Source organism: Prionailurus viverrinus, chromosome B1 (genome assembly GCF_022837055.1).
Source record: "Prionailurus viverrinus isolate Anna chromosome B1, UM_Priviv_1.0, whole genome shotgun sequence".
In the NCBI taxonomy this organism is placed as follows: domain Eukaryota; kingdom Metazoa; phylum Chordata; class Mammalia; order Carnivora; family Felidae; genus Prionailurus; species Prionailurus viverrinus.
The window spans coordinates 146,813,283-146,836,720 of record NC_062564.1 but is presented as its reverse complement, the minus strand read 5'-3'; the positions used below and the strand labels follow the sequence as shown (position 1 = coordinate 146,836,720).

Here is a 23,438-nt window from a genome sequence, read left to right as displayed (position 1 = left end):
AAATGGAAACAGAAAGATGTAGCAAATTCAGTTTGTCAGATTGAATCAGTAATCTGGCTCTCATTGTTTAAAGATAATAACTAGTTGAAACTATTAAAACATTTTATGCGATGTCATTGAATATGTGTAAATATATGTAAGTTTGTGACTATGTATTAGAAAATGTTGATTTCAAGATACTGACAATGTAATCAAAATGAAGGGGCTTTTGAAAATGATACTTACATCTGGTTTCTTCTGAAAATGTTAGAATATTATTTATTTTCATAAAATTATATGACTTATAAACAATAGAAAAAATGAACCTGAATGACTATTTAAATGATTTTTTAATTATACATGATTCTTGGATTCTTAAACGTATCATGCATTTGTGAAAGTCTTGGAGTTTGCTAAAAATTGGGGGAGGGCTAGATCAATTTTCAAAGTAAAATTAGGGTTTTTTTTTTAAGTTTATTTTTTTTAAGAGAGAGAGCGTGCACATGCGTATGTTCCCGTGCATGCAGGGGAGGGGCAGAGAAAGGGAGAGAGAATCACAAGCAGGCTCCACACTGCCAGCACAGAGTCCGACTCAGGGTTCAATCTCACCAACTGAGAGATCATAAACTGAGTTGAAATCAAGAGTCAGAGGCTTAACCGACTGAACCACCCAGGTGCCCTGCAAAATTAGTTTTAATTTACTTAAATACATGTAGGTATGTGTGTATATGTGTGTGTGTCCATGCGTGTGTTTTGTAAGTAAAGCAGCTGTGCAAGAATGTAACTTTCCTTAATTTTTTGTAAGTCAAATTCATTTCAATTTTGAACCTGCTACAGTGGAGAAAGTTTTAGCTTCATCAGTTTAGAATTGCTTAAGACACACCACACAGTCATTTCTTCTGGGGTCTTGCACTCTCCCAAAGCCCTTCCTGGGATAGAACACAGGGCCCGCCTCTCTCTCAAGATGCTAATTTTTTCTTTGCCTTTCCTTTACTTTTCAAGAAAAAGAGTCTCTAGGGAAGCCTTTCTTTCCAGCCTCCAGGGAACATTTTCTTGTACTTCCCTCCATGTCTCCTTTCTCCAGCCTGATAGGTTGTTTCCTGTGTCTCCTCATGTCCTTTGTTCTTCCTGAAATACTTGTCTCAAACATTTTCTGTACCTCACAAATACTTTCAGCTCCCCCAAGAGCTTAAGTTTTAGAAGCCAATATCAAAAGGAACTATGTCCATGCTTTTCATCCTGTAACATCCCCCCTCCAATGCATTCAGAATAGAATAGCCTAACTACTTATGACTAAAAAAACATTTTTTGGACAAAAGGAAAAAATTTTCAGATCAAATGTTATCCCATTTCATAGGTGCTGATATTTCATGTTATAGGGACAGGTCATCTTCAGTTTCTGAATATTTGGTAAATATCCAGTGATCGTAGCATCAACCCCGAAGATTTTGGGAGTCTTCATATGAAGCAAGGTGATCCTGAGGAATTAAAAAAAAATTTTTTTTAAATATTTATTTACTTTTGAGAGAGAGAGAGAGAGAGAGAGAGACAGACAGACAGACAGACAGAGTGTAAGCAGGGGAGGGGCAGAGAGAGAGAGAGACACAGAGTCCAAGGCAGGCTCCAGGCTCTGAGCTGTTAGCACAGAGCCTGATGCGGGGCTTGAACTCACAAACTGTGAGATCATGACCTGAGCTAAAGTCAGACGCTTAACTGACTGAGCCACCCAGGCACCCCCTGAGGTATTCTTTATTGTCACATTAGGACAGAAGGTAAGAATCTAGAGAAATGAGCCCTCCTGTTGAGGATTGGGAGAATGACAAAGTAGGACTGTTTAACAGTGAGCCTTAATTTATTAAAAAAAAAATTTAAATGGTCCTGAACACCGAAGGAAACTTATAAATAATACAGAGTAACTATTATCTCTTGCATTTGTTGCTGTAATGCTGACAGAGAAGTAATTCACTCCAAACACAGCCAGAACCGTTTTAACACTCATCTTATATCAGGATTCTGGTAGGTGTCTGGCACTTTTCTAGGCACTTAGCATGCATATATAAAACAAAACAAAGCAAAATAAAATAAAATAAAATAAAATATTTTCTAGATTTTAAAAATTTTTTCCCTCTTAGGGATCCCAGGTTAATTATGGCTGCTTCTTTTATTTTGTTTATTAATTTTTTTAGTGCAAAAAGGTGATTTTTATTAAAGAATGGGGACAAGACCCAGGGGCAGGAAGAAGTGCCCCAGGGTTGTGAAGAGTGACAGATTATATACTTGAGAGTTGGGGGAAGTAAAGGCAAGGAGAAATTTCCAAAGTGGTTTTTATATGCTAAAGAAGACACAGGATCCTAGAGGTCTAGCCATTGTCAAGCTAAGGTTGTCTTTCCCTCTAGCAAAATATTAACATTAAGACAGTAGGGAACTCCTGGGGAAATGTTATACTCTGCCTGCCTCAAAGTATTTATCAATGGGATGCAGATTATAAGGAAATTTAATTTTATCTACATTTCCTTCAGCGTTTGTTTCCCACATCATTCCCCTCCCTGAGCAATTTTGACTCTTAAATGTTTAAAGTTGCTAAGGCTGGAAGGTCTTGTCTGCTGTTGGCAGCTGCTTCTTCTTCTTCTTCTTCTTCTTCTTCTTTTAAATGTTTATTTATTTTTTGAGAGAGAAAGAGAGACAGAGCATGGGAGGGGCAGAGAGAGAGGGGGAGACACAGAATCCGAAGCAGGCTCCAGGCTCTGAGCTGTCAGCACAGAGCCTGATGTGGGGTTAAAACCCAGGAACTGTGAGATCATGACCTGGGTCAAAGTGGGACACTCACCGACAGCCACTCAGGTGCCTCTTGGCTGCTTCTTTTAAATTGAAGTATAGTTGACATACAATGTTACATAAGTTTCAGATGTGTGTGCTAATTCAGCAATGCTATACCTTGCCCAATGCTCACCATAAGTGTAGTCACCATGCAACGATATTACAATATTGTCGACTATATTTGCTATGCTGTGCTTTTCATCTCTGTGACTTACTTACTTATAAATGGAACTTTGTACTGCTTAATCTCCTTTATCTATTTTGCTTATCCCTCCACCAACCTCCCCTTTGGCAAACCCCAGTTCATTTTCTATGTTTAAGAGTCTGGTTTTTTGTTTGTCTGGCTGCTTTTAACAGTATCAGTCTAAGACTTTGAAACGGAAAATGTAAAGGTTTTTACAAAGAGCGTGTAGGTGAGCCTTGCAAATATTTCTTAGAGTTACTGTGCACATATCATTCAGTAATGAAGGATATATGTGAGTGGGCCCATGTATTTTCTCCTCTTTCTCTCTCCTGCCGTTTAAAGTATATTCTGTTTGTTAAACATCTTGGATGCTTCATTTCCATTTGCTTGTGTTTTTTTTAATTTTTATTTTTAGACACCATAATATCCACATACACATGTACTTGTGTGCTTACAATGTATAACAATAATACAGATGTAATTATAATAGCCAATACATATTGAGTTACTTGCTATGTGTCTGGTACTTTTTAGACATTTTACATGTATTAAATCACTTAATCCTTTCAAACACAATTCATATCCCCAATTTATAGCTGAGGAAACTGAGGCATAAAGAAGTTAAGTAGCTTGTCCAATGGCAAAAGGTACTAAATGGCAGAGGCAGGATCATACTTGGACAGTCTGTGTGCTTAGTCACTTCTCTCTCCAAATATGGAAATGGCAATGTAAGAGCTACGTTTTCTTTTTGTACATCATGGGTTTTTGACAGCAGATTAGAGGGAGAAAGAACTTCTACAAACTAAGCTTAATGTCTCTGGAATTATTTTTCTAATTTGGGTATACCAGGGCCACCCATGGCAATATTCAAAAATTTTTCATATTGGAAAAGGTAAAGTGATCTTTCCAGGTATAGAAAACTAGTATTATAATCCCTAGTTTTACTTCAGCACCTTGTCCCTTATAAATGTCTCTCCACTGGTGCATTAAAATGGGTTTAGCAGAACATGTGAGACATAATGAATATTTCTTAGTATTTTCCCAAATTAGATCACTGTCACATTTAAGTTAGTGACTGTCTTATTGTATTTATCACTGAAGCTTTTCAGAGCTATTAGCTGTTACTCATGTTATAGAATGTTGGGACTCATTTGTTGAATCTCTGCTCATGAGATCTCCCCAACTAAAAGTGCAAATACTAGACTCAGCATTTCTCCTTCTCCCAAAAGCTAGGCTACTCTTTGAGGGTCACTTTTTGTGTGTGGACTTTCTGTAATTCATTTGCCCAGAGTATACTTTTCAATGAACATAGTTCACTCTTTGTTGATTAGAGTTGTAAAGTATTTGCTGTCCACCTGGGTTTTGCAAATTATCTGTGGTAAAGGATTAAAGTGTAAACATCAGGTCATTGACCTTCAATGCAATGGATGGTCTGATATTATAGTTTTAAAACCTGTAAGTGAATTCGTTCTTTAGTATACTGAGGGATTTCGACGGGATACTTTGCTGTGTGCAAAAGGAATTAGAAAAAAGTGCAGAGGTGATTCTAAAGTTTTAAGTTATATTAAAATTTTAAAGTACTATGAATGAATAGAAGTGCATATTGCTTATAATTCTATCTAGCAATCATGGCCTAGTGTTTTGTATTATAGATTTTGTTTGGCCTGTCTTTGCTTTTCCATTTGTAAAATTGTGGGGAGAAATTGCTGTGCATATTCATATTTTTGTGCATTTCATAAAGGTCCCAAATTGATCTTAATACAATGTATATTCTCAAGAAAGGTTTGCAACCAACTATTTGTCCAAATGAAACACAACAATAAATCTATCTCATTTTTTTTTTTTTTGCACAAGATTATTTAAATCTTAGGGTCAAGATATCTGGGGAATGAACACCAAGATAGATATTGCATCACTAAATCAGAGTGTGATGTGACTAGTCAATCATTAGTAATTGTTCATGAAGATAGCCAAATGGGATTACACAGAGATTCCCATTTCCAATTCAGTGGAACTAGAGATCAGTAAAAACAGAAATTTATTACCTCTCCTATCAAGGTAGATCTGGTTTTGATTTTTGATTGTTACCTGTGTGTATAATCAATCAGCAATGACTTAGTGAGTTCTCACTGTATGCTTCATCATATATTTAGCTCTCCTTTTTTAAAATGTTTATTTAATTTTGAGATAGAGAGTGTGTGTGTGTGTGTGTGTGTGTGTGTGTGTGTGTGGATGGGGGGAGGGGCAGAGAGAGAAAGGGACACAGGATCTAAAGCAGATTGTGTGCTGACAGCAGCAAGCCCCATGTGGGGCTCAAACTCATGAACCATGAGATCATGACCTGAGAGTCCTGAGTTGGATGCTCATCTGACTGAGCCACCCAGTTAAGTGTTAAGTGCTGTTGGTGATGCACAAATGAGAGAAGTAGAAACTTAAGGCTTCTGCTGTCTTCAAGGTACCTGTAAAGTAGCAATAGATATCTTAACTTCCAGTAACCAGCAACATTACTTAGCATAAGGTCTGGGTCTTCTTTTCTAGATTTCTACACCACAGACACTCTTACATTTTCCTCTTACTTCATAGCCATTCCTTCTCTTTAGTTGTCTCTGATGAGGGTTTCTCCTCCACCCCCAGACCCCTCCGTCTTGTAGTAATGAGGGTTCTGTCCTCAGTACCCACCTCTTCTCTGTCTACACTCTCCTCCTGGGTGATCAGATCATCTCACTTAAATTCAGGCCTTTGAACACATCTCTGTACGAGTTTTTCAATTTTTTTTATCTCTAGCCAGGACTTGTCCCCTGAATTCTGATTCACATATTGAACAATATGATATTTCTATCAGGATGTCTAAAAGATATTTCAAACGTTAAGTTTGGCCAAACGTTAAGGGCCAAACAGAACTATCAATTACCTTCCTTCAACCTGGCCTGTGTTCTCCCATCTTCCTTTCCCCACCCTTCCCCAAGCCAGTCCTAAGATTTTGCTCTAGTCTCTTAAAATTGTATTGATCTGAATAATGAAGATAACATCATGTCCAGGTTGAACCCATATTCTTAGACCTAGATCAAGCCACATCTCTGAGTACACTGCCTCCAGAGCTGTCTCCAGCTCTTGCTACATGGACAACTGTCAAGTCTCTGGAGGCCAGTCTGTGGTTAGCCACATGCTGTTTTGTCTTCTTAAAGTATGTGTGTATGTATGTCTATAGGTGCAGTTTTATTTGAGCACTCTTTAGGTAAGAGACTTTGCTGGTCCCAGCCTGTTTTTTCTCATGGTAATAATGGGAATGCTCGCTAAAATGCATTGAGTGCCAATATGTTCCAAGCACTGGGTACACTTGACACGCATTAACTGATTTAATTCTCATAGTAACCCCGTGAATGAACATTATCCCCATTATGGAGGAGAGAAAATCAAGGCACAAAAAGTTGAAGTAACTGTGCTCTTAACTGATGCATGATAATGCTTCACGTGGTAGCTAGCATAGATACTAGAAGTATATGGGAAATCTAACGGACATTAGATAGTAATTTGAGTGAACTGAATGGAAATGAGAAGGAGACAGAAAAATGTGCAGTGGCAGTTCTATGGAGTGCCTATATATGTCACCCACAACACTCCTAGATAATTATTATGAAAAGGATGCTCATTACCATGAGTACCTTGTTGTTTTTTTTTTTTTTTCTGGGTTGCTGCCTTTACATGGCTTGCATTGGTATTTATCATTCCAGTCCACTCTGCCTCTGCTTAATCCAGCATTTTTGTATCTGAGCACCCATCTGTCTTCAAACAAATTCCACAGATGTCTCATCTAACCTACTCAACTTGAAAGGCAATCATCAGTACAGCTAAACTGCAAACAAGCTCAAACCTAATCTTCCTAGAAGGGCAGGTCTTTGTGTGGGTTGGAGGACTTTGCTTTTAGAGTTATGAAAGAGTGTTCCTTCTACGTGTCTTCTAGAAGTGGCAAAACAAGAATTGAAAAGAATATTGGTTAAATATATTTTAAAATAAAGCTTTGTATGACTGTTTTAATAATAGTGGAATCAAATGATATGGAATAGTGGATTCCAGCTTTAACATATTGTCAGATTACTTAAAATTCGAAATACTCACGGATACTTTAGTGCTGAATTCCCGACATGGTAACCAGTGTCTGTCTTCCTTTCTGGCTAGCACCACCACCTCTACCAACTACTTATCTTGCTGCTATAGCCACTGGCATTATAAAAAGCAAGGACTGTGTGACACGTGGAGACCTTATTTTAGGGGAACAAAGAATGAAGCAGAAAACAAAAGGGATATATCCCCATGCCAGCTTCTGCTGCTCAAACTCGAGGAGAAATATTTTGACTGCCGATGCCAATGGACATAACTTTGTGAATATAATGGAAGTTTTTTAGGGACTATTAGTAGAGAATAACTGCCCAAATTTTTTTGAAAAGACCTCATAGATTAGATCTATACCCAGATTAAATCTATACATAGATTAGATCTATACCCTCCTGTCACAAGACTGTGTGAGTTCATTATCGCTGCTTTGTTGCTTACTAACTTCTGACCTTGGGCAAACTCCTTAATCTCCCTTTACCTTACCCTCAGTTTCCTCATTTGTAAAATAGAGACAGTAACAGTGCTGTCCTCCTAAGGTTGTTCTAAAGAGCAAATGAGCTCATGCTGAGCACTCCTGGCACGTTATAAATGTTAAATCAATGACTGTCATTTTCCTTCTGATATACTCACCGGTACTTTAGCAGAGCCGATACAGTTTTAACCTAATGGACAGTCACTTGAGATTTTTGTGTCTGCATCCTTACCATGAATAAACACAAAATTTCTATTACTATTATTTGCAGTATTGACAATAAGCTCATGAACTTTTATTGTGCTTTTATGCATATCAAGGAGCTTATGGACACTAGACTGGAAGCTGTTTGTTCATTCGTGCAACAAATATTTATGGGGAATCTACTATGTGCCAGAAGTGCATGTGATTACTTATATGAATCTTAAGTTTGCTAGAGATTAGTGTATTCAATAACTTTCCTTAGTTTTTTTCACAATAGAATAACTTTGCAAAGTTTTACTCATTTAATGTAATTCGTGGCTTTAACAAGTGTCTACTAAGTGTCTAATACTAGACTGAGATTTTGTGGAGAATATAATGAATTGGAAAACGCTTTATTTTTACAAAATAATTAAAATTTAATAAAACCATAAAAACTCAAAAGATGTGAATAAGAATTAAAACAGAGTAGTAGAGATTAGCAGAAGAGAGTGAAAAGACGTGAGGCTAGGGAGAGAGGTTCTGAGGTATGCTCTGAAGAGGAGGAGGATGTATGTAAATAGAAAGCAGGGGTCAGTCATCATGGTGGGAGACAGCCTAAGAGACACTTTGGTCTGGAAATGAACTTACACAGTCTTCTCACCTGTGCAGTGTTGTATACTTTGATACTTTGTAGGCTTGCAAAAATGGTACAATGAGTATCACTGACTTAATGGAGGAACGGACAGGTGAAAGAGAAATAAAAGATATGTTACAGAGACCATTTCTTCATTTATTTGTTCATTCATTTACTTACCCATTCAACAAATATTATTTTAAAGCAATTTTTAATGTTTATTTATTTTTGAGAGAGAGAGAGAGAGTGGGTGTGCTCGTGCGCAAGTTAGGGAGGAGCAGAGAGAAAGGGAGACATAGAATCCGAAGCAGGCTCCATGCTCTGAGCTGTCAGCACAGAGACTGATGGGGGCGGGGTGCTCAAAATTGTGAACTGAGAAATCGTGACCTGAGCTGAAGTCAGATGCTTAACCCACCGAGCCCCAGGTGCCCCCATTCAACAAATATTATTGAACATACGTTGTGTGCCAGTCATGTGTTATCCACTGGGAATATTGCAGTGATGGGGATATAGGCTCTGCTTTTATTTATATTATCAACTAGTGGAAATTGATTCCTGGATATTTTGAATATTAGGGAAAGGAGCCTGGAATTTATTTAAAATAGACATCAGAGGATTTTAAGGAGAGGAAAATTTTAGGACTAATCAGAGTATATAGGGACTCAAGGTAAGACTATTTAGTTAAGAGTTTGTTCTAACAACTCAGGCATGATTTGGTGAGAGCCTGAACCAGAGTTGTGTCAGTGTCCTGGGATAAGGATACATGTGAGATTTTGAAGGATGGATCAAAAATTTTTTAGTATTAAAATTACTATAAGTTTATCAAATGAATGACATGGAGAATTACAGTATGATAAGCCACATGGATAGATTTGGAAAAAAAGTTAGATTGGTGGGAAAATGCCAAATTGATTTTGAACATACTGACATACTGAGCTTATTTCAAATAGATTTTAAGGGGAGGAAAGGATCTTTAAGTTTTTTGACAGTGACCATAGTAAGAAATACACTTCACATGATGACCTGATATGGATGTATATAGCAAATATTCCACAGAATGATATTTATCCTATTATATGTAATGCACTCTGATCAATTCTCTTCATTTTATTTTACTAAAAAATATTGACCATGCTACTCTAAATTTATTTCATGACCTTGTTTGAAAAACTATTCTAAAGATAGATGAAAATCAGTATCTTATTATAGTTGGTAGATTGTAGAGATTTTTGGCAATAAGGAGCAAGCTAATACAGATTTTGGATTGTGTTGTAGGGCATTAGGAAATAAATTAAAGTTCACAGGGTATAGAAATTCTTCCTAGATGATCAAGGCTACAATTAGAGAGATTCTAACATATGAATAAGTTAGACCTACCACAGAGTATGGATAACAAGTAATATTAGAAATAGTATGCAATATAATAATTTTTCTCTCTAAAAACATGTTTGAGTTTAAAAGGAAGGGTGTCTATGTTAATATCTGATTGCACCAGATTTTTCCTACAGAGTAAAATCCCCTCCCCTCTCCATCCTGGTAGACACATTTCATATTTTATATTTCCCAGGAACGTGCTCACACTTTTTAGGTATAGTTAGAATGAACCACAGAATAATTCCTAAATGGACTGATTTAGGTTAACTAGCTGTCAGTTTAATTTGGCTGATGAAGAAGCAATAGCACTCATGTGGTAAGTGCCTTCGACAAAGTTTCTCAACAAATGGCCTTGCTTCACATGGTTGAGTCCTTGGAAAGATTTTCATATTTGAACTCCAGCGCCCCCTTTGCTTACTCAACTAAACTGAATACAAAAGAATATAAATGTGAATTAGTATTGGCTTTGGAACTGGTTGGATATGGATGGAGAGGGCAAGAAAATGTCAGCTGTATGGCACATGCTAAGAATTGAGCAACATTCTGGGCAATGAATGTGGCTCCTGAGCCAACAGGATGTATCATGGAGTTATTTAAATAGACCCTGGTAAGCCTACTGGCTAGAATGTTTTTAGTTTTTTAAGTTGGTCAAGATCAAAGTAAGTCAACTTCTGCTAACTTGGTTGCCTTGATTTTCTCTCTCTAACTAAATGAATTCCCAGACTGAAATTCAATGAGAACGAAAAATGTGGGAAAACATACAGTAGGTATATCAGATTACTCAAGGCCTCTTACCATATGGGTGTGGTTGCCTCTTGATTAGTCAAATTAAACTGGCATTCAGTGAAAGTTTTGGATGATTCCTATAACCAAGGAATTCATGGATCTGGTGTTAGATAGTGAGTATAAGACATGGTTTGTGCCTTCAAGGGCCTTATGTTGAGGATGTAGGACACATATTGCAGCATTTCAGTTGTAAGGAAAGGTCAATGTAACAACTTCAATGGTGAGAGAGAGAGAAAGAGGGAAAGGAAGGAAGGAAGGAATTTTATAGTATTAAAATTGAACAGAAAGAAAGAAAAGAAAGAAATAAAGAGAGAAGGAAAGGAGGAAAGGAAAGAAAGGAGGAAAGAAAAGAAAGAAAGAAAGAAAGAAAGAAAGAAAGAAAGAAAGAAAGACGGAAAGAAAGAAAAAGAAAAATGTTTCTGAACAACCAAATAGAGATTCCAAAGTAAAAGCACCAAGTTCAAGCCCCAGTGGTTATTTATAAGGGTTAGTGAACCTTCTGTCCTAGTGGGTTAGGACCTACCTGGCGAGATTTGAAGAACCATGGAACCACATCCTCAGGTTCTGTCCTTCATTTGTTAGCTCTCTGAGATTCCATCCATTAGGAAGTCATCGACAGCAGAGCAGTCCCTTCTAAGATGGCTCTATTTCTAGGAAGGTTAGGTGTGGTTTTGTAGAGGAAACACAGCATTGAGAAGGTTGTGAGCATGGGACTGAGATAAGGAGAGGCTCTTAGATTTTGTGGATTTAGTTTTATGTGATTGTTGATGTTCAACACCTACCTGAATTTGCCCATAAATTCAGAAATGACAGTTTTGGTGTGGGGTGTCCATTAGAGAGGAGGCACATAGAACTTGGAGGCAGGGTACCAGTGGGGGCTTTGGGCACCTGGGAGAAGAGCAGTGCTGGGGGTGAGTCCAAAGCATGTGTTTGAGGTTTGTAGAGGGCAGTGGAATGGGAGAGAGGGATTATCATGAGCCCCGGTGAAGGTTTGGGGAGGGAAATGAGTGCCAAGGATTAATTTTTCTTACTTTACAATTTAGTAAAAAGCAGTAAGTCTCCCTGCTCAGTGTGTGCCCTCATTTTTAATGACTACTTTAGCTTTCTCCATTTCCCTCAAATATTCAACTCCAAACTCTTTATTCTTTTTTATTTTATTTTATTTTTTTTGAGTATAGTTGACACCCAAGCCTTTCATTCTTAACAATCACTGTTTTACAGAGAAAATGAAATCACAATGAGTGGAACCCTTCTCACTGGCTTCTAAATGATCACAAGTAATAACAGTCATTGACTCTCAACCTTCTTTCTTTGTCCCCCTTCCCATCCAAATTTGTTGGAAGATTTATTAATACTGCAGATTTTATTTCTCACCTCCTGTTTACTTCTCTAGCCACTCTAATCTGGGTTTTTGATATTATCATTCTAATCAAACACGGCTCTATTCAGGAAATTAGTAACTCCCTTGCAACAGATGTTTTTTCAGTTCTTTTTTTTGTTTGTTTGTTTATTTATTTATTTTGGGAGACAGAGAGTGTGGGCAAAGGAGGGACAGAGAAGAGACACAGAATCTGAAGCAGGCTCCAGGCTCCGGGCTGTTAGCACAGAACCTGACACAGGGCTCAAACCCATGAACCATGACATCATGACCTGAGCTGAAGTTGGATGCTTAACCAGCTGAGCCACCCAGGCACCCCTGTTTTTTCAATTTTTGCCTACCATTCATGTCAGTAATATCTGTAACTCTTTACCTTTTCCACTTATGTGCCCCGATATAACATTGCCTTGCTTTCTCCCCCTCTTCTTTGGCCATCTGTTCTTTGATCTTTGATCTTTCTCAGTACTTCATAATGGGCCTGTCCTTGTTTCACGCAACTCTCTCCCCAGGCTGTCTCTCTCTCCCTCTCTTTTTTTTTTAGGATTTGTTTTTAAATATGAAATTTATTGTCAGATTGGTTTCCATACAACACCCAGTGCTCATCCCAACTCCCCAGGCCAACTCAATCCTGTACTTCTTGATAACCCACCAATAATATTCCAAGCTTAGGCCTTACCTCTGACCTCTGGACTCTATAACCATCTACTTGACATCTCTTCTTAGAGGTATCAAAGATACCTGAAACCAAACATGTCTAAGTCATACTAATGAATGATCTTTCTACATCGCTCTGGTCTTTGTCTAATGTACCATGGACCGGTGTGTCATACCACAAACATTGAATTATACAAGGTGGAAAGCTAGAAGTCATTATGACCCCTATTTTTCTCATCATTCATTTTCAATACATCAAGTCCTGCTAATTTTATCTCCTTGAAGTTTTGAGCTGGGAAGAACCAGCGCCAACCTCTGACCTATCTCTCCTTTCTGCCTACCCCTGTATTCATTCTGTATTATGAAGGGCCTCAGGTATGTACATGTGGAAATGCCTCCTCATATGTTCCAGCTCTATCCACATCTCCTCCAAACAGTTGTCTCTTGGCCACTTCTTAGGCCTAGAAGTGAATATATCAGTGACATGGTCTGCCCTTGGGAAGATATACCCAAGTTAGAGGCCCTCTCAGGCTCCTGAAAAATTTCAGGGCAGGCTAGACAGAGTTCTAGGGTCTGGGTGCCTGAATCATGGTTCAGGAAAGGAGGAAGACAGGTTTTGGTGGTTGCATTCTCTTGGTTTTGTGGACTCAATGGCTTTTGAGACAGTGCCTAGCCAAAAGAGGCCAATGGAGGCCTTCTAAAGCATGGGTTTTAAAGAAGAGGATTTCTTGCTTGGCTAGTACTGTCCCTAAATATCTCTTCAATCTGTCCACCTGTCTCTGTTTATACATCACTGATGTAACTCAAGATCTCACCATCTGTTGCAAGGACTACTGCATTAGTCTCCTGATTAGTCTTCCTATATATACACTTGCCCTCTCTAGTCTCTTCCCTACCCTGCTGCCAGTGTAATCTTTCTGTGCATCAATAAGATTATATCATTGCACTAATAAAATCATTCAACTTCTCATTGCTTTCAGAATAAAACAAAAATACCATAGCTAGGATGACACAAAAGGCATCTACTCTCATATCTCACACAGTGCTTCTCTCCAACTCTGCCTAGTTTCTCAGTTTCTTTCATGCTCTCTCCTGCCTCAAGCACTTGCACATGCTGTCCCCTATGCCTAGAAAGCTATTTTCTTCCCTTATTCTTCGTGTCCATTTAAAAACTTCCTCAGCATAAACGTTAGATCCCTAGAAAAGCCCTCTCAGACTTCTAGGCACATGGTTAAACAAATATATCTTGAATCAGGAACAATTTTTCATCACTAAACATTTGGGTGGTCCACAGCTTTGTCAATCATCTTAGATAAACTATTTTCCCATGGAAATTTGTAAGTTTCTATAAGAATATTGTTTTGTGCTTATAATCTTAAAATGCCCAATCTCATCCTTAGCTTTACCTGGAAATCTAAATAATTGCAAATTCTGCTTCTCTTTTCTGTCTGCCAGTCTGCCTTTCCTTTCTTTCTCACTCCTGCAAGAATTTCCATCATCTTCTAAATTGGGGCCAGACTCTTTGCTTTTTGTATTTTGGTCTTTTATCAGCTATTTAGAAATCACACATGTTCATACCATCCTTACTTCCCTCAGTCCTATACCCATTCATTTCATTTCTTCAGGCAGAGTTACTTCACAAGCAAAAATGAACCAGAGAATGCAAATTTGAAGCTTTACAGCCTGTTGACTCATACAGTTAGTCAAGAAGTTAAGAGCCCACACATCTTATTTACACATGAGATTGCCCTTGTGTTTAGAGCTTCTCTGCTACTTCTTTTTAAAAACAAAAATTTTTTTTTAACATTTATTCATTTTTGAAAGACAGAGAGAGACAGAGCGCAGACAGGGGAGGGCTAGAGAGAGAGGGAGACACAGAATCCAAAGCAGGCTCCAGGCTCCAAGCTGTCAGCACAGAGCCTGATGCGGGGCTCAAACTCATTTACCGTGAGATCATGATCTGAGCCGAAGTCAGCTGCTCAACCGACTGAGCCACCCAGGTGCCCCTCTGATACTTCTTTATCACCCCAGGATAAAGTATCTTGTATCCTACATGCACAGTAATTTATAATGTTGTGTTATAATGATCTTTCAATGTGTCTGTCTCCCTTATTCAACTGTGGGCTCCTTGAAGTCAGCAACTGTCTTATTAATCTTTTGTATCCTCATACACCAGCAAATACTTGACATTCAGTGGTCAATACATTTTTAGCATGAATGAAAGATTAGATTGTACTACTTAAAATAAGTATAAAACATGATTTTCTGGATTGTGCCCTGTCAGCAAGAACGCTGGTGTTCTTAAATAAATAGTGGGTTTGTTGATGCCAGCACAATGTTTGCTGTAGATACCATCTTTCTTGATGTGCATTTTTTTGCCAATTTTCCGTGTAACAACAAAGAGAAATTTGGACTCATCAATAACCATCATTTGCCTTCAAGACATTAAATGCTGCAAGATTAATTAATATAATTTTAATGAGTGAATAAATATTTAGTGGGAAGACAAAATTAAAATTAAATTGAAAGAGTAATTGTATGGATTTTATTGAATAACTTAAGCCATTGGTGTTAAATATACTGAATGTCTCATAACTGAATCAGAAGCATTTTGGAAACAGAGAGCCATTATCAACATCATATGTTACTAAAATTATGTCTTTATTCTACTTGAATTAACATTTTTGTTGCAACAAATTATTATTAAATTAACTATATTTATATATAAAAACTTTATTCCTGTAGATATTATTCTAATAAAAGAGCTTTTATTAGTGCCCCTATGATGACAAACTACTTTTGAAAAATTCAATGCTTATATGTGCAATAATTATATTTAAAAATCATTTGAAAATATTTACATTGTACAGTTTATTAAAGTTAAGCTACAAATGAATTTCTCTTTAAAAGATGAACTAGGCCAATTATTTATTTGATATACTTCTTAAGAGTTACAAGTTTTTTTGGATCAAATAATTCACTTCTTAATGTTAGCCCATACATAGATGCTTGAAAAGTTGATGAGAATTTCAAGACTTAACTTCCAAGGTTCAGCTGTGGTGGGCTAGAGTTTTAGTTAGATTCTGGCACTGGGAGATTACAAAGCATCTAATAAATTCTAGGCTTTAGAAGACATCAAGAAAAAAAAATCATCCTTTAATGAAAACTTCCTAAATTTGATCCACTGAAGTTTTTTGTTGTTGTTAGTTTTTGTTAGTTTTTAAAATTAAGTTTATTATCTTAATTCCAGTATAGTTAACATACATTGTTCTATTAGGTTCAGGTGTATTATGTAGTGGTTCAACAATTCTACTCATTAGTGCTCATTGAGATAAGTGTACTCCTAATCCCCATCACCTATTTCACCCATCCCCCCCTACGTTTGGTAATCATCAGTTTGTTCTCTAGAATCTGTTCTTGGTTTGTCTCTCTCTCTCTCTTTTTTCCCCCTTTGCTCATTTGTTTTATTTCTTAAATTCCACATATGAGTGAAATCACATGGTATCTATCTTTCTCTGATGACTTATTTTGCTTAGCATGATACTTCTAGCTCTGTCCATGTCATTGTAAATGGCAAGATTTCATTCTTTTTTACGGCCGAGTAATATTCCATTATATGTTGTTTGTATGTATGTTTGTGTATATATATCCATATATGTATATATATATATATGTATATATATCTCACATCTTCTTTATCCATTCATCTGCTGTGTTAGTTTTTAAAATTTGAATATAGCTGGCATAAAATGTTCCATTAGTTTCAGGTGTATGATCCACTAAAGTTTTAGCAGAGGAATATTTTAACACTACTAAACTCTCAGCAGCATATTCATTTGTTTGATTTCCATTTGTAGCTATTATTATAAGAGAAGAGTTACTGGCATCAATTTGAAAATATATGTTTATAGATTTTATTGGTTGTTAACTTATATGAAGAATGAATAAGCATGGCTTTCAGGCATTAGCTATATTTTTCTTGAAATGGAAAAATGATAAAAAGATATGAGAAAGTGTTATTTTACTTATATAGTTTAGGCAAGTTTAAAGTATCTTTTTATTTCTTAAAAATGTCAACCTGAACTAGGTAGAGAGTGATGCCTGAGGAGCCATTGGGCAGGTCAGCAATGAACAAATTCTCAACTTTGGATCCCAAAACCTTAACTTCATATATTCATTCTACCTTCTACCAGTCAGGCCCTTTTCTCATTTTATAAGACTGCTACCTTGGAATATGAATCAGAGAATGTTCAAGGTGAAGGGTTCTTAAAGATAATTTAATCCAACTTGACCCATATGGCATGGAGATATAAATGGATATGTGTGTTCGAGTTTGGAGCTAGAAATTCACATTGAACTGAATTAAACTGCATAGTAAAGAGTTGTGAAATTCACAGTAAATTCCACAGGATCAGTGTACCATGAGGAGAGGCAGAAATAGGGACCCTTCTGTCATGGGAGCTTTGGAGAGGGAGGGACTTAAGAGATGGAACAAGCCAAAGATAGTTATGTCGTGTGGTTATTATAATATAAATGTTCTCCTTGTCTTCTATGAAATCTCCAGCAAATTCTGTATTTCTCATTAATGAAGTGGGTATTTGGGGGGGATTGGCTTATGGAGGGAGATAAGGGGACAATTGATACTTGGATTACAATTTTTTAATTTGCCTTTAGAAATGTCTGTGTAAGTCTATACATTTTGAAAATTAATTTTCTGAATTTTTAATGGGAAATGTATTCTTCACAAGTGAATAAGAAATTAACTCAGTTAAATGTTTCAACTAGTTAGTTTGATGCTTCATGGTCTTTCACTTGTCTACTCTTCTATACTCCTTATGTAGCAGTGCAGGCCCTTCATGTCAGCTAGAACCTGCATATGTCCACAGGATAGTAGGAAGAAGGTTATGAAAAGATTTCCCTGTCTCCAATTTTCTCTCCAAATGGATCCAAATTTCTCATATTTTGGAATGACTTAAGTGTTTGTCTCTCGAAAGCTTCTGTTAAAATACTGAGGCTATTATTGGAGATGGTTTCCACATTGTTATGCATGCCTCACTTTATTTCAAGAGAAGGTAATCCAGTAGTAGTCATCTATTATAGAAAGAAACAGCATAAGGGCTGGACTAAGAAGATGGCCAGATGGAGGGAAACCTGGTTTGAATGACTTGGTGAGAAGCTTCAGGAATCCCAGAGGGTAGTAGAAAGGTATATATAGGTTTAAGGTTATGATGAAGGTGACAAGGAAGTGAGGGACTGGTCCAAAGAGTTGTTTCATGTGCTTCAAAACTTCCATTTCTATCTGGTCAAAAAAAAAAAAAAAAAAAAGAAGAAAAAGGATAAAGACTTAGATTTAATTTCCAGGTATATTTATATTTCAACTAAGCTATTTTTCCTGTTCTAAATGATCAGTATACTATTCTTTTCATATGAAGGAATTTTCTTACCTACTCTCTTTTTAAACTTCTCCAACAAAAATGGGAAAATGTCTAAAAATCATTGGAGCTAGTTTCCTATTTACTTAGAAACTAGATTCTGTAAGCCATATTTATAACTCTTGGTTTAAACATTTACATTTACTCCCATGCCAGAGTCCTTTGATGACTAACCAAACATAAGAGTTTAAAAGCTTGAAGAACAGAATATTTAGAAAAACTAACAAATATGTGGTTTTATTCCTTTCAATATAGAATGTACATGCAGAACTAACAGAAGATAAATGTAGGAATTCTTACTTTGGGAATCCACAAAATATAAATGTTCAAGTGTTTCTTATTAATTAAGATGGATTTTAAGCATGCAGATACTGTTAAGAATTAAATATTTTAATTTCTCAGCCATCTACTAATTTCTCATAAGGATATGTCCATGGAAACACCATATTGGTACCGTAAGGAAAAATTCTTTCAGTCATTTTCAATTTTATATTTGAAAGTTATGAGATCTTTATAAATATGGTAAAATCAATTCTAAGTTTCTAGAACCATGATGAATTTGATTTTTCTTTTGTGATCTATATTTACCATCGTATTACAATATAGTATTGCCGTGTAAAGTAGATGGAGAGACTAATATTATTTTCATTTGTTACATCAAAGAACATGCACAAAGTGTATGTGTGTATGACAAAGGCCTGTTTTTGTGATTTAGCGATACAATTATATCCAATGATGAGGACTGCCTGTTTGATCAAGCCTTCCTCAAGGACTGATAGAAAAGCTAGGGTTGCACCCTGAATTCAAATAAAAGATGCTTACTCTCTTGGAAGACAAAAAAAATTACATATAATTTACCCAAAAAATTATTTTTTTCTATTTATAAAGTTATAAAGTTATAAAATGGTATTCTTTTTAAATTTTCTAATATAAGCTTTTGGAATTAAAAATGGTTTTCTAGTCTATTCTATTCCATTTCTATCCTAATGGGAATAATTCTACAGGAAGATAGTCTTTGATTTCTTTTTGTCTGTGGCGTGAAAGATAAGTATAGCTCCATTACTCAGCACTCCCTGGTGCTACTTAAGAAAACTCCGTATCTACCCATCTATCATCTATCTATGTATCTATCATCTATTACCTATTATCTCCTATTCCCTATCTAGGATCTCCTCTTCTGTGTTTGATTATCTAAGTAGCACCCATACCTGAAAATGACATAAAATAAAATATGATCATAGGAAGTGTATTCCTTTCATCATGTGACTGAATAAAAAAGGTAATGCTTCTCTTGGGGTATTTGTTAGTCTCTATGCCTCCGTGTGCCATACGACACTTGACTGCCAGTTTTGATCGACTTCGTTATTTAATTAAGTGAAATAACTGGCTTGAAACTAATTACTGCTTTGTAGTGTCAGACAAAGTCAATTTTCCTACTGGTTGAAATTTGTGGTTCTTTATCTTTAAAGCAAAAGGGCAGAGATAGAACAGCCCTTCACAGGTAGAGATCAGAATCTTGGGTGGGAAGAGTCATGTTTGCTTTGTTTTCAGACATAATGTTAAATTTGTTTTGAAATAAAAATAACATTAAAGAAGAACATGTGACTTTTTTTATTAAAAGGAAGAAAGGAAAAAAGTGTGAAGCAGGGATGGAAAGAATGTGATCCCTGGTGAAGGTTTAGGATTCTTATAACCTCTAGAGGTTTAATCAAGGCTCAACTTGCCCTGTGTATATTTTTATGGCAGAGATTGTCATTACTGTCACTGTGCCCATTTTCTTCCCCATGTCTCCTTAACTGAATATTCTATGAGATATGCCTACAATGCATCTAAATATCCTGCCACAGAACCTGAATCATTTGTGGACCAGAGCTAGGATAAGAATGTAGACCTTCTGGACATCCACTTTAGTTGCTATTGTGGCTGTGGCTTTTTCTTAGCTTGCATCTGAGGTAACATCAACTTTTTTTTAGACAGAACATTTCAGGAGAATGAGAATGACATGGAAGCCCTCGTGTGTGTGTGTGTGTGTGTGTGTGTGTGTGTGTGTGTGTGCGCGCGTGCGCACACGTGCAAATTTTTCATTACTTGATGATAAAAACATAGCTGGAGTTAGTAATAGATACAGTTCAAAGCTTAGCTCTTTTAGTAAGTCTTAATTTCTAATTTAAGTCATCGGTCTGGTTAGAATTTTGCACATATTAAAAATTAAAATATTCAAATGGTAAATCACAAATAAAGAACATGGTAATGAATAATAGGGACAAATCGTTTAAAGTCTTATGTAAAACTTGATGTTTTACATAACTAATGAATTGACAAGGTCTTGTGGAAAAAACAGTTCCAGATGGCAAACATACGCAATGGATTTAGTCAAACGATTTTTTTTTTTGGCAAGAATAATATGAATTTTGTAATCAGTTGGGGGCCAATGAAATACCAAGATGAGTCTGGTTAATAATCTACAATTATTGGTTAAAGAAGTATATTAGTGCTAATTTCCCTCTGTTCGTCCTACCTTTTCTCTTCTATCAACCCCACAAGCCTTTGGCACAATGAAGTGGGTAACCTTTATTTCCCTCCTCCTCCTCTTTAGCTCTGCTTATTCCAGGGGCGTGACTCGTCGAGAAGCACGTAAGAATTCTATTTTCCTATTATTCAACCTTTGTTTTATTTTCCTAGTAAAAGAATGGTTTTAGAAAACCCTGCATCTTTAAAGAAGTGTTTTCTGTTAGCATTTATTTCCAGACTGTGATGGTATTTTATATTTGTGATCCCTTAGGAAGTTATCTTATTAATATATTTCTAACGTCCTAGGTGAAAAAAATGGTGAGAATTGTTTAGTAGCTGCAATTTCCTTCTGCACATGAAGGAGCCGAGAGTGACTTTAACTTCACAGAATATAGTTTAATGTTAGAATTCATAGCTCCACATTCCCAAAGGCCTAGGTACTGCACGTTGAGATATAGATAGATAGATAGATAGATAGATAGATAGATAGATATAAATATGAAAAAAAACCCAAAACAGAAACAAAACCCAAAACCTGTGTTGTTAATCTTATAAATAGAATTTATATTTTTCATTTCAGACTGTCCTGTCAGTAGCTTTTAATGGACACTGCAGGAGCATTAGATCTTATCCAAGTTTGAATATAAAGCTATAAATATTTAACAATTTTCATGATTTTTCAAATAGTATCTTTGGTGATAGAACTCTTCCATTTTAATTCAGAACACATAGTTCACCATCATCCTCAGATTTTCTGTAGGGATCAAAGGCCAAGGTTTTGGAGCAAATGACTATCTAATTCGCATGGAGAGAAACACAAAAAGTAACATTATGACTAAGTTGTTTTCTTCAGAATGTAAACCTTTTTTTTTCTTTTCTCCTTTTCAGATCAGAGTGAGATTGCTCATCGGTTCAATGATTTGGGAGAAGAACATTTCAGAGGCCTGTAAGTTAAGATATTGAAGAGTCAAATTGAAAGTTTCTAATAGAGTTGGTTATTATTCTAAAGACCTTATATTCCCATATCATCAGAGTCCAGGCTCTAGAACAATACTATCCAATAGAATTTTGTGCATTGACGGAAATATTTTATATCAGTGCTGTTCAATATGGTAGCCACTGGCCACATGAGGCTACTGAATATGTTAAATGTGGCAAGTGCAACTGAGGATCAAAAATTTAAGTTGCATTTAATTTTAATTTATTTAAGTCTATACAGTCACATGTGGCTACTGGCCACTTATATGGGATAGTGTACCTCTGGAATGCTTACATAACCTGCATGGTGGGAAAGACTTTAGTATATGGTTTCTTTTGCTGCTCACTTACTAAATTCCTTTACCTAGCAAATAGGTCTGTGGCTCTTGAGACCATTTTAATATTATTTAATCTAATAAAAAGTGAGAAAATAGTTTATTTTTTAAAGGTCAATTTCATGCTACAGTCTGATTAAATGAGAGACATGTGTGTGTGTGTGCGTGTGTGTTTAAATAGACAAAGGGCCTATGTAATGTCCCTAGTCCTCATAATTAGACTTATTTAGAATACAGTTTGCTTGCCTGCTCTGTTTGTGCATCTGCTGACATGCATGCACATCTATTTAAACGTGGCATAAATACATGTCTTCTTTGCTTAGACAGCCACATATGGCTTCAGATAATAGCTGATGTGGATAGACTTTCTGGCTAATAGTAAGTTGTATAAAATATAGAACATATACACGATTTGTTGTTTAGCATAGCAAACTACTTTATATTAAAATTTCACCGTGTTTCATGTTTCTATGTCCTTTGTTTCAGGGTACTGGTTGCCTTTTCTCAGTATCTCCAGCAGTGTCCATTTGAAGATCATGTAAAATTAGTGAATGAAGTAACTGAGTTCGCAAAAGGATGTGTGGCTGACCAGTCAGCAGCCAACTGTGAAAAGTCACTTGTAAGTACATTCTGATTTTGACTATCATTTCTTCTTTTTGGTAATCCTGATAATTTCAAAGGAAAAAATCCAAGTTTAGTTTCCTCAATTATTCCTTTGTAAGCAAGTCTCAAAAGCAAGGCTAGCTTTTGTTTCTTCTACAATAGAGGTGTTCTAGCTACAGCCAGAGGTTTAAAAACATTTCTTTATTAAGACCACACACAATAGTGATAGTTTATTTGTTTCTTTATTATTTGTATTCAAGCTAATTAACATATAGTGTAGTCTTGGCTTCAGGAGTAGAACCCAGTGATTTCTCTCTTACATATGACACCCAGTGCTCATCCTGAAAAGTGGCCTCGGTAATGTCCATCACGAATTTAACCCATCCCCCCACTCCCCTCCCCTCCATCAACCCTCACTTTGTTCTCTGTATTTAAGAGTCTCTTACGGTTTGCCTCCGTCTCTGTTTTTATCTTCTTTTACCTTCCCTTCCCCTATGTTCATCTGTTGAGTTTCTCAAATTCCACATATGAGTGAAATCATATGATACCTGTCTTTCTCTGACTGACTTATTTTGCTTACTATAATACCCTCCAGTTCCATCCACGTTGTTGCAAATGGCAAGATTTCATTCTTTTTCATTGCCAATTTCTATTTCTTCTTCAGTGATAGTGTATTTAAATGGAAATTCGTTATTGGTAAAAGTCTCTTTTTAAAATCTGAAGTGTGCTTTCTATCATAGAGGCTAATAGTGAGAGCATGTTTTTTATCTTCAGAAGGCACTCATCTGATTTCTGTGTCAATTTTGTTACTTGGGTAAAATGATAGTATAAGTATATAGTCCTCATTTTAGGGATAGTCATATTTTTACATACAATAAACAATCAGGGCATTTATTCATTTTGAAGAACTTAGAACTTGTGGTATTTCTAGGTAGGTCTTCAGTACAGGGAGAGGTTTGTTTCTTTCCCCATTCAATCTGTATATACCTTGCTGGGGGCAAGTTC

General features: G+C 36.3%; 1 protein-coding gene across 5 annotated transcripts in view; it reads left to right on the top strand.

The window, feature by feature from the left end:
- The window catches only part of ALB (albumin), a 124,059-nt gene that overhangs the window by 86,326 nt on the left and 14,295 nt on the right, over positions 1 to 23,438 (top strand). For 4 of the 5 annotated variants that reach the window (XM_047856527.1, XM_047856524.1, XM_047856525.1 and 1 more), the window contains 2 exons: positions 21,406 to 21,463; positions 22,317 to 22,449. Coding sequence is in view for 1 of the 5 variants with exons in the window: in XM_047856523.1 (XP_047712479.1) it covers positions 20,562 to 20,640; positions 21,406 to 21,463; positions 22,317 to 22,449 (270 nt within the window). In the remaining 4 variants the exon portion in view is untranslated. Of the gene's footprint in view, positions 1 to 20,561; positions 20,641 to 21,405; positions 21,464 to 22,316; positions 22,450 to 23,438 lie in introns of those variants that run through there. The other variant, XM_047856523.1, reaches the window with a different exon arrangement.